This window comes from Bombus bifarius, unplaced genomic scaffold (genome assembly GCF_011952205.1).
Source record: "Bombus bifarius isolate JDL3187 unplaced genomic scaffold, Bbif_JDL3187 scf7180000008166, whole genome shotgun sequence".
Taxonomy (NCBI): domain Eukaryota; kingdom Metazoa; phylum Arthropoda; class Insecta; order Hymenoptera; family Apidae; genus Bombus; species Bombus bifarius.
This window is the reverse complement of record NW_022884488.1, coordinates 1,885,082-1,897,187: the sequence shown is the minus strand read 5'-3', so window position 1 is coordinate 1,897,187 and position 12,106 is coordinate 1,885,082. Positions and strand designations below refer to the sequence as shown.

At 34.9% G+C, this 12,106-nt stretch overlaps 1 protein-coding gene across 5 annotated transcripts in view; it reads left to right on the top strand.

Annotated features, from left to right (window-relative positions):
* The window catches only part of LOC117209166 (Down syndrome cell adhesion molecule-like protein Dscam2), a 315,452-nt gene that overhangs the window by 236,513 nt on the left and 66,833 nt on the right, over positions 1 to 12,106 (top strand). For all 5 annotated transcript variants that reach the window (XM_033450859.1, XM_033450857.1, XM_033450855.1 and 2 more), the window contains exon 4: positions 9,067 to 9,253. In XM_033450859.1, coding sequence (XP_033306750.1) covers positions 9,067 to 9,253 — 187 coding nt within the window. The remainder of the gene's footprint in view (positions 1 to 9,066; positions 9,254 to 12,106) is intronic.

Here is a 12,106-nt window from a genome sequence, read left to right as displayed (position 1 = left end):
ATTTCAACAAAAATCCCCAAATGATCATAGTACGACTCATAAAATTCTATACAAAAATCATGATTGACAAATAAAAGATCTGACAAACTTTCTATAAATTCTCCTCTACATGATAAAACCTATGAATACTTATCTTGTTATCAAAATCTTCGAATTTCAACAAAAATATTTCAAAACCCGTCGTCATGGCGAATCTACAGTGGCAAATGGAAAAAAGTTAAAAATTGATATACTATGAATTTTGCACTAAAAACGAAAAAATTAAAATAACTTCCGCACCAAAAATGTTTTACCATATTGATAACAATCATCTGTTCTGTACCATATACAATATCATATTTATTCATCGCTCTTATTTAACATATGAAATTATAGTATTTCTATACTTCTTGTTGCATCACGAATGCTTAACGTGCTTAATGTGAAAGTAGATGTACGACTGTAAGAAATGAAACTGAATGTAGATGTATGATAATGTGTAAGTACAACTTACCATCGAAAGTTTGAGTAATCTAAGTGTCTCTAGAGTCTTAAAATCGCAATCTCCATCCTCTTCAAGAAAAATAGAATGCGCCAAATCCCTTTTGGCAGAGCTGACTGAGCGCCGTCCAACGAAGAATTAACATCGTTAACATTGAGCTAATTTTGTCCAACGAAGAGTCAACTTCTTTCACATTGCTAACGCCCAGGAAAACACCGCCCTCGGGAAGTTGGTGCGGGACAGAGGTCAGTTGAGTTAGGGAAAGCGTAATTCCAAGGTAGCGTGCGTAAGCTTCGACACTCTGAGAGTTTAAGTGAAATGCTTTTGAGGTTCCAAACGAAACTTTGACTATCCCATTAATTCTCCAAATTAAAGTTCTGACTATAAAGAAAATTACGTGTTCTGTAGCAGCAATACGTATAGAAACATAAACTCAGAAATAACAGCAAAGTCGCATCCGGATCGTACACCCTGTTTAAACTAATTGCTAACGCCGTAACATTTCTTATTTTATAAACTTTCTTTTGTCCGCCGCTGTATATCGTGTGGCAAAAATATACAAATGTTATTATAATTCGAGTACAGAATTTCACAGATGGCATTGAAAACTTATCTACGGTGGAATATACGCCGGTTTGTAAGCAGCCAGGGATTTTTGCCATTCTCGTTCAAGCACCGTCGGCTTTATGCGTTCGTGAAACTAATTGTACCGAAGGCGATGCATGTGTTGTTAACAACAGCCAATGGCGGTAACAGTGTACACCAGCTATAGATTTCATGCTTCAAATCCTACATGGCTGAACAAAGCTCGACATACCGACGTCTACGTTAATTTATATGGCTGCCAGTACAATAACTCGATCAATTTATTCATTACAGCGAATGCATTATCGCTGATTTATTGGCCCATGCCTGTTTTAAATGCGCGCCAATCGAAAGGCGATTTCGATCCTCCTAGACACTGTTGATGTACGTTTCCGGTGAAATAATAATCCGACATCGATGATAGTTATTGATACAGAGTTATTTATTTTCAGAGTTTATGCACTGTTTAAGAATCGATTGAATTACGTGGATATTTTTACGAATATTTCATTACACTCCTGTGATTGTCAGATTAAAGTTTGAAGATTTATGTGTAATGCTAATTATCGTATAGGATGATTCGGAAGTTACTATGAAACTACGGATCACTATACTGTAGTTTTATATATTTTAACTATTACACAGTTGATTAAAGAAACGGAATCTCTGCAGAGATTTGTTTCACTCGCTAAGCGTTATAAGTAGCATAATTACGCCTGTAAAACATAAAGATTCCCAGCCTCGTTATTATATTATAAAAATTATAAAAATAGTTGTTCGTAACGTTGCAGAGAGATTTATTTCTTCACTTCAAGTTCTGGTTTCTTTGGATTTTTTATTCCTCCAAGAAACTTCAATTATTATTATTATAATACCATTTTCGTTGATTAAAATTCGTTTAGTCGTTATTGCACGAAGCTTTCATTCTCTAAAACAATTCTTCGCCATAATTATAACGTTTATTGTTCATATCGCTTGTTTCAATTTTCCTTTCGTTAAGATTTCGAATGTACATATGAAATTCTCTGAAGTTTTGATCTAATTCGTTCAACATTTTTTTAATGAGATGTAGGTCATAGCATTACGGGACGTCACATTCTTTTTATAAATGCGAAATTTTATTCACTTAATCGTTTCCCTGAAAACTTGTTGCAATTATCTCTCCATACATAAAACCAGGCTCTATTTTATAAACAACATTATACTATTGTTCATTTTATATCTGAAATTAAGTTTCCACGTACACGTTACTCTTTAAACGTGCCATCATACTCTCACGCAGAGAAACTAGCTCGTAAAAAGAAGAGCGCAACAGGAAGGAAGGAAATAGAACAGAAAGAAATTCTATTATTTGAATTCTACGGCGAGCAGAGGTTCGTTTAATCGGTGTGATTTCGCGCGTATTTCGAGCGAATTGAGGGTGGGAGTTTGAGGTGGTCGAGGAATCGGTTTCGATCGATGGAAGGAAGAACGAAAGACGATCGATCCTCGTTAACGGGCGTCGCACGAGCGGAAATAATTCATCGGATGAATTATTTCAGTCGGCCCTCGGTCCGTGTCACGGCTTAAAATACGTTTTGACGCTCGGCGTCTCAGCGCCCCGACGCCAAATGAAATTTGCATCTCTCGTTAGATTCTGTTAACCTACGACGCTCCCCATAGCCGGGAAATTGAAATTCCATTTCAAACACGAGCTTTCCCTGGATCCTGGCAACCCGTGTTGCGCAAAGTACTTTTGTGTTACGATTACCTTTTTACATTTTAAAATGTCATATCGACCGGTGGTTGTTCGTGTCTCAATCGTGTTTTTATCGGTACGAAAAATATTACAGAATATATAGCAAGAAAAATATTTTGGATCTGCTTCTTGAAGAAGTGGAGCGGAGCGTTCGAAACGAAGATAAAAAATGCATATAACGTGCAGTTCTCCTGAAACTTGATATGAAGGGATCCGACGTCAGTAAAAGTCTGTTTGTCAAGTCTTTGTTGGTAGTTTTCTTACTCGCTGGCTCAGTTGAAATATCTTCGATATTTATTTCTTTTTCTAACCATACAAGGTGGAGGTTAAGTAAGTAGCCCCAATGCCGGGAATAATCTTGCCATTTTTTGCAACTGTCATATAGAAATCATTTATCCTCCTTCCCATTTCGCACTGACGTTTAGTAAAGAACAGAGGTTTTGTGTAACTTTTAAGATTTTCTTCAAATAAGCTTTGTCAGAAATCCATTCTTCAGTCAAGTCGTCATTACTAATGAATTTAACTAAAATGGTAAAGAACGTCCGGTGTAATAGTCTGTAGCAGAAAAAAATGATATAGCAATGTATAATAATACGGTACATCCTTGATGCAAAACAATCAAAATTACAGGATGGTTTAAATCATTTTTTTTTTCTTCAAATTATTCTTTAAAGGAAGAATGACATTTTTAGAGCGGAAATTAATATTAGTATCTTTGCTCAATTTTTACATGTTTAAGATATAACAAACACTATATTTGACAAGAATGTATAATATAATGAATGAGTGAGCAAATTTTCAACTAATTAGATTTTGTTGTATAAACGATTTTATTAACCCTGTATCGATTTTTGAAAAAATTATTATTCTAATTTATATTACTTATAGACTGATGAGTAATATCAGAGAGTAATAAAATCAGAATCGAACAATGATTTCTGTCCATTACATGCCACGACATACTAAGGAAACCACCATTGAAACTCGAAAAACCACAAATCCAGTGATGGATAAGAGAAAGTTTAAAATTAATACACCATGAATTTTGCATTAAAAATGACAAAATTAAAGTCACTTTTATACTACAAAATTTTTTCCATTCTTAATGGTCATTTATACTGTGGTATATACAATATCGCAATCATTCACTGTTCTTTATACAAAATTTATTCACTTTATACACAACGTGTGAAATTATGGTGTCTTTTTAAATCTCTTAATATTATACGAAGAAAAAAGTTGCTGAAGATTGAAGGATTAAGGATTAAACTAATATTTAAATTGCGTTTCTGGGAAGAAATTGAAAGGTACAGATACAAGATTCGACAATTTTATATTCGAAAACGCAGAAATTTATTACTGCGGTAGGCTTTGAATAAATTAGATTATTAACGAATTTTGAATAAATTAAAATATTGGAATTTTACTTCAATTTTGTAGTGGATAGCTTTAGGTTAAACGGGCATTAACTAAAATTTTGTTGCAGCAAATGAAGTTCAGATAAGTGGAGTTCTACAATACTATAGGTCGTTTAATTTCTGAAGCTAACTATATATTATATTGAGTATGTAAATTAACATTACTTCATATTAAATATACTATACTATACGTATAGAAACATTCTTCACTATCTTAACGTCTAGAGTTACATTTCATAAATGTCAGGTGTGTTTTTAAACACCTTGTAGAAACAGACATATATCAAAGAATTTCAAGGTTTGGATGCCAAAGGAAACCTTATTTCTTCCCTTCCTTCCGTTCTTCCTTTTCTTATAATAATTCTTATACAACAATAATAACTATTATCAAATATATATAATATTATACATCTTGTCCGAAAAGCTTGTCGATAAAAAGCTTATACTACGTGCTAATGACATCAAGTAAGTAAAAAAATCGTTCAAAAATCGTTCAGATTGTTCCTTTTCATAAGCCTCGTTATACAGTTATACAATCGCACACAGTCTCAAATATATTCATTACTGTATGTAGAACGGCAGGGATATTCGAAAAAGATACAAATTTCTGAGCGCTTATAACTCTTCAACAAAGCATTCTCGGACATAATTTTACATAAACTTTTTTCATCTGCCTCATTAACACGTACTATAAGTTTTGTCCTGACTTTTCGGGACACCTGTATATGTAAAAAAAAGTTATATACAAACGATGTACATAATCTGTATATAAAATACATATATATACATAATATTTGGTTATTATCATTCACCAATACAGAACTCGAAAAATATCAAGTCGTTACGTTCCATAAAGAAGTTTCGCTCGTGAATGTCGCGGCTACGCGTGCGAAAATTCCTTATCTTCGTCCATTGCTGCAAACACGGTGGGAAAACGTTTTCACGGCTGCCTGCTTGCCGTGGTAAAAACGCTGCCCTTTGCGTTTTCCCGTGTTGCCTGTTGGCATTGGGTTGCCGAATCTCTGCACGATGCTGAGGATCGCGAAAACTGGACGATGCTTCATCCAGCAAATTGAACGACCAGGTTAACTCTCGTGAGATAAAAATTTCCTTTCGATCAATAACTTTTAATTCCCTATAAGAGAATAGAGATTGATACGTATCGATTAATAGCTTAGCGTTTATATCTTTTGTGTAATTGGAAATGTTATGCTATATTTGTTAATTTTGTTTGATTTATATTTTTGAATGCCTTGCAAGGAATTAAAAATCGATCAACAGCTTGATATTTGTAGAAACTTTTGTGAAACTTATGCAAATATATTAAGATATTATCAGGTAAATATGTTTAAAATATTAAAAAAGCAAGTATTGTTAAACGTACGATAAAAAAAGATAATTGACAGTAAAGTAAAATAGAGCCGAAATTCTTCGATATATATTTAAAGAAATAACTCGAACTCTCACAAGCTAAGGAAGAAACGCGTGAAAACGTGGCAGTTATTGATCGCAACATCCATAACATCCATATTTAAATGCTGAAACCGAGTCTCTATTTTCGGCGAGTGAATAAAATAACCTGTCTGTGTGTAGAAACATCAGTGTTCTGTCGAAATCAATGAAAGATATCTTCTTCCAGAACTCTGTTTTAAACTGTACCTTTGCCGATCGAATCCTCTTATCTGAACGCGAGTTCCAACTGTGTAAACGAAAAATAATAACTAGTGGGTGAAGTACTATTACAGAAATTCCAGTTATATAAACTGTTTGTCTCCCGACATGTTCAGATAAGTGGAGTTCTAGCGTAAATATAGATCCAATAAGAATCTTTTATTTATCCGTGTACCACAAATGGCGCACAAGATGCGAAAGAATGCATCTAGGGTACATAGAAGCCATCGTACAGAGGCCAATGAAGGGGAAATGATTCGATCATAAATCGAGACGGCCCAGTTTCCGGGAAACGGTTTTTAATCCTTTGGATTTCGAATTAAATATTTTAGCAAGCCGATGATGCGGTCACTCGGTTCCCAGGCCGTTTAATCTCAAGCTGTCCGATAGTATAGTGTCAAATCGATATGGAATGTAGGTCGAATTCGGCTTACCAGAATTGATTTCTCCGGTTTCTGAATTATCCCTCCATAGACTGTCCATTTGTCTATCTTTGTTCGTTTGTTTTAATCCGTTGCTCTGATATGTAAATATCCATCGCCTGACATTGAGATATTAGAAGATTAATCGACTGTTCTTGTTAACCAATCGTAAAAGGAACATTGGAAACTGGAGAAGAAATTTCTATGGCTCAAGTTATCTGTAACTTCCTGAAAAAGTGATTTATTGTACACTCTGTTGTTTTCCTTTGCTGTTCCTAAAAAAAAAGAAGAAAAGGAGTAATTAATTTATTCTTGGTTATTTATTATTTTAGCTTGCTTTGCGATACTTTCAGGTACATTTACATATATGGATGTTTATTTGTTAAATATTTTTTCTCATATACGTTGTGCCCTGGTTCTTCTTTAAAAATTGCTGAATTTTGCTTCAAGGAATAATGGGATAGATTCCTTACTTTTCTCATTGAAATCTAATAACTTTTATAAAAGAAATATTAAAATATTCGTAAATAGAGTGGGATTATATTTAATTTAGGACACGATATATTAAGACAAATACAAATTCTTCTTTCACCCTTGTTCCTCATGACACCCTCAAAAAACAAAATGTGTCTTATGTATATGTATGAGTTGTATATGTATCTACATATGTCTTATGTATACGGCGGAACTTTATTTATATGAACTCCACGTATATGAACGAAATTTCAGTAGTGCCAGATTAAATAGGCTTTAGCCCTGTTCCTATTACCTGAACTATCAAGGGTCCATCTACTCATATGAACATCTAACGATAAGGCTGTAAACTGTAGGGACACGCGTTATGTAAGAGCAAATGTTTCGTGGAATACTCTTATATAAACATGAACATTCCTATTAACTGAACGAAAGATCATAGGTGATATGGAGAAACAGATGAACTCTTTTTATTAGGTGAAGTAAAAAGTTCTGAGCGCTTTTTCGCTTTATTTCGACGATGAAATTAACATAGTCAAGATTATTCGATTTAGATTAAATATGCGCCGTTTTGTTCGATTACTTTTGTCCATTTTGAAGGCAATTTCATAATTCCGCGGTTGAAGAAGTCCTCGTCCCTATTGGTAAAAAACTTGACCAGCTCATTTTCACAAGCCTCTCTTGAGGCCAGTTTTGTACCATCAAGAAAATTTTGCAAAAACTTAAAAAGGTGATAATCGCTTGGTGCCAGGTCTGGACTGTACGGCGGATGCGATAGAACCTCCCAGCCAAGCTCTCGGAGCTTCTGACGCGTCGTTAAAGATGTGTGCGGCCTGGCGTTGTCTTGATGGAACACAACACCTTTCCTATTGGCCAATTCTGGCCGCTTCTGGTCGATCGCCTGCTTCAGTCTGGTCAGTTGTTGACAATAGAGGTCCGAATTAAGTGTTTGCCCCGATGGGAGCAGCTCATAATGGATGATTCCCTTCCAATCCCACCAAACACACAATAAAACCTTCTTGGCCGTTAATCCACGCTTGGCGATCGTTTGGGCCGGCCCACCGCGATTGGACCACGATCTTTTTCGGCTGTTGTTCTCGTATGTGACCCATTTTTCATCGCCAGTCACCATCCGCTTCAAAAATGGGTCGATTTCGTTACGTCTCAACAAAGAATCGCAGGCATCAATTCGGTCCAAAAGGTTCTTTTGCGTCAATTCATGTGGCACCCATACGTCGAGCTTCTTCTTGAGACCAGCCTTATGCAAATGGTTCCAAACGGTTTTCTGGCTAATCTTCAGTTCCTGGGCAATGGAATAAGTGCTCACATGCCGGTCCGACTCGACGATTTCCATGATTTTATCCACATTTTCGACGATTGGCCTACCAGAGCGTGCCTCATCTTCGACGTCCATATTACCAGAACGGAATCGTTGGAACCACCGCTTTGCTGTTGCATTCGATACTGTACTGGGTCCATAAACAGCACAAATTTTTTTGGCCGCCTGCTCCGCCTTTTCACCTTGGTCGTAGTGGTACTGAAGAATGTATCGAATTTTCTCTTTTTTTATCTCCATTTTCGAACGCTGTAACACACAACTGGCTTCACCGAACACAAAACTGACAAAGAACCTTTTTGATGCGTAATATCACCTTGAAATCGGTGTATACTATGACTCGATGCGATGTGCACATCGTGAGATATGGCTCACTAAAGACATCTAGCGAAAAACGCTCAGAACTTTTTACTTAACCTAATATATAAACCACCTGATTATATGAACTATCTTATCCCCGGCAGATTCACATAAACGTAGTTCCACTATATTTACGAATTACTTCCTTGTACTCATCTCTTAAACTGTAAAGGTAGGTATTTCATGCTCGGATTATTTCGACCGAGTTGAACTTCTCGCAAGGGAGTAGCCTTGAAGTAGAAAGTCTTCCACCCTCCGTCTGAATAAAAAAAGTTGCATAACAAAAGTTTTACGATAGCTTTAATTTAGGACGTTTGAAGGTATTATATGATTTTTCTGGACTTTTTTAACAAGTTGTTATCTACTGAAAAATGCGTCGGACGTAAAAAACCCACGTTTACGGTTCGAGGCTACCGTAAGAACGTTTACAGTCTGAGGGTTGTTTGTACGTATTTTTACTTGCACTCGAAACTGTTGCACAATCGAATTTGTCGATCGCGAAAAGCAAACGAAATATCTCTATTATTTGCGAATGTGGGAACTCCATTAACGTATCCGTCTATCTTTACTCTGTTCTTCAGCTTGCATTCTGGAACTCGTGGTTGGTCAGCAAGGTCCGGTGTTCGTTCTCGAGCCACCAAGTACTCTGGTCTTTTCCAATACCACAGGCTCACAGCTAAGCTGTTCCGCTCATGGGAGCCCAACGCCGCACGTCACCTGGATAACTAGTCCGGATCAGAGATCGGTCACCGCAGTTCCTGGACTAAGGTGAGCTAATTAACATAAGTACAAAGTACTTATAACTATACTTCAACCCTTTTATTAGGTTCGCAGGTTTTCAGTAGGTTTGGAAGTTTATACCAATTTTTGAGAGTTTCCCGTTACGATGGAAAAACTCTGTTTCGTAAAATCTATTTCGTAAAATTCGCAATTAAATACGTATGCTCGCGAAAGTACGTAGAACACTTACAAACACCTTTTGTGAATTTATTACACGTATTATATGGAACATTTTGAAGTTTCATTAGCACTGCTATGAAACTCTATCGTCATGATTACATTAGCAAAGTTTGAAACAAATCTGACAATATATATAGAAATTACAGGATAATTCACTGAAATAAAAATGTACTAAAAATAGTACTAAATGTATTAAATATAATTGGCAAAGATTACAAAAATATTTAAGCAGTCAATTATCCATATCCGTATACGATATCCATTAAATTGTGTTAATGAACTGCGATATTCTGTGACACTGTATTTAACGCTTATTATAGTTTAATATATAGTTTAATATATGTATAGTAAAATAGCTATTCGTGCTAGATACTAGTTTCTTACTAAATATATCTTAGCAATAAATATCTTGTAATTTTTAAATACATACAACTTCAAGTTGGATTCAGATTCGACCAATATAATCGTGACAGTAATATAATCATTACAGTGCTAATGAAGTTTCGAAACGTTCTATACAACATGTACAGTATAAACATAAATGTTTCCTGTGGTAAAGATGTGGATAAGATAATAATTTGTAAACTAATGACACCTGTTGACTAAATAATATCAATAATAAATCAAAATCAATCAATCAATAAATAATAATAAATAATAAATACATCAATAATAATGTAATAAATAATATCTGTCTATATGAAATAAATTAATTATTGCTAACATAACAATATATTACTACTAATCTTCAGACGATTAAATTAAAATTTTGGAGAATTTTCACTACAGTGCACCTTCTTCATTGCAGATGATAACCATTTTAGGTGATAAACTTATAATTAAATACAAAAATTAAACAATTACAAACGCACAAATACAACTTAGTTGAATATACGAGTAAACTAACGAACAATCAACAACGCAACAATATTCTATATGTTCGATTTGTATAGAAATTTTGCGGAGAAACGCGCATGAAGAGAATAGATTTTCATCGACGCGGCATAGCTTCCGATAATAGCGTTTCCACTATCGCTGGCCTGTTATAAGATCCGCATTTTTGGCTGAAAATTCACGATTTGTAAGAGTGCTCGACGCGATAGAGAGAGTCTAAGCGGATTAGAGTGCCGGGATTTAGAAGTTGCGAGCTGCTGTAAATTGCGGGAGTTTCGAACGCGGCGGAATTACGGCGTCCCGTGAAAAAATACAGCTGCAACGACGGCACAAAACATAATTAGGAAGTTCAATTACTGATATCAGACGGGGGAAAGTAATCAGAAGGAACTTCTCCGTTTGTTTTTCGCGGTTTTCTCGTTTGTTGTACTTTACAGACTTGTTTAATATCGTTTATCGAAAATAGTTGAGGCACTGTACGAACATAGTTTCACCATGAAAAATTTCAAGAATGTGAGAACCTAAATTTTACTGCCAACGTCATGATCTAAAATATCATTTTATTATTTCAGAACATTTAAAGTATATTTTTAAAATATAGAATAATATCCGAGAGTTTTAGAGAATTATTCAATGTTGAAAATAAGGCTTGAGATGATCAAAATGTCCTAAAATATCGTTTTACTATTTTCAATTGCTGAAAATATTCCGTATGTTTTAAAGCGATATTAAAATAGAATGGTTGAAATGTAATTGAAATGAAATTATCTTCAGTTCTCAATTATTTAACGTATTATTTCTGTGTAATTCCAAATATTATTTACGTATAATTATTTCATTTTCGAAACAAAGAATAAGATAATTCGAGCGTGATAAAATTTCACAGTGAAAGAACTCCTTTGTTCCGTGTAATTTAATTCAAAATTGTTATTATTTTCTACACAGTACGCTACATCAAACGCGATATTAATCAATCTATTTAATTAATTATCGTACTGTTATACTTATTTGCACGAACATACAACGTATTCCATTTACCAAATCAAGCATTGTTCTATTATACTTGTCTGATCATGTGTCATCCTATTATACTTGTTCAATTACATTACGGTTATACACTAATTATCTAATTAGATATACAGCGATACCCTCCAAAACTCACAGTTCTCTGTTCTAGAACCATTCGTTAATTAAACATTACTAATATCATATTTCAAGGTAAGTTTATTAAACGTTTGGTGTTCTATTAATCTGAAGATTCTACTGTAAATGCTTTTGTTGTGTGGGCACATGAACTTGAACAGTTTTCCGGAATGTATTCCAAGATAAAACGCGTGCAAATCGCGTGAGGTTAATATAATTGGAAATTTGATGCCACACGTCCGGCAATATCGTAAACGTGGCACCTGGACAAGCCATTTCCTCTCGGTAATTGAAATGTTCCTTATCCAATGGTCGTCCAGTAAGTTTGTCCGCAAGCAGACGTCCCACAGGAAAGCGTAGCCTCCCGCTCGACCTCGTTTCGATAACACCCTTATCGCACATTAATGAACTTTTAACCAACGAGTGATCTTATAAATGAAAAAAAAAGAAACGGATTATCTTTCAAGAAGTTTCTAGAATTCTAATCAGGTCTGTAACTCAGTTCCGTTTTTCTTAATCCTTTATTTAATTGCAATTTGATCATTTTGTTTTTCTAACTTTCTTTAATTAGGAGATCTAACTTCTTCGTTTTCGAGTTCTATTTTCTTCGGTAACCTCAAGTTT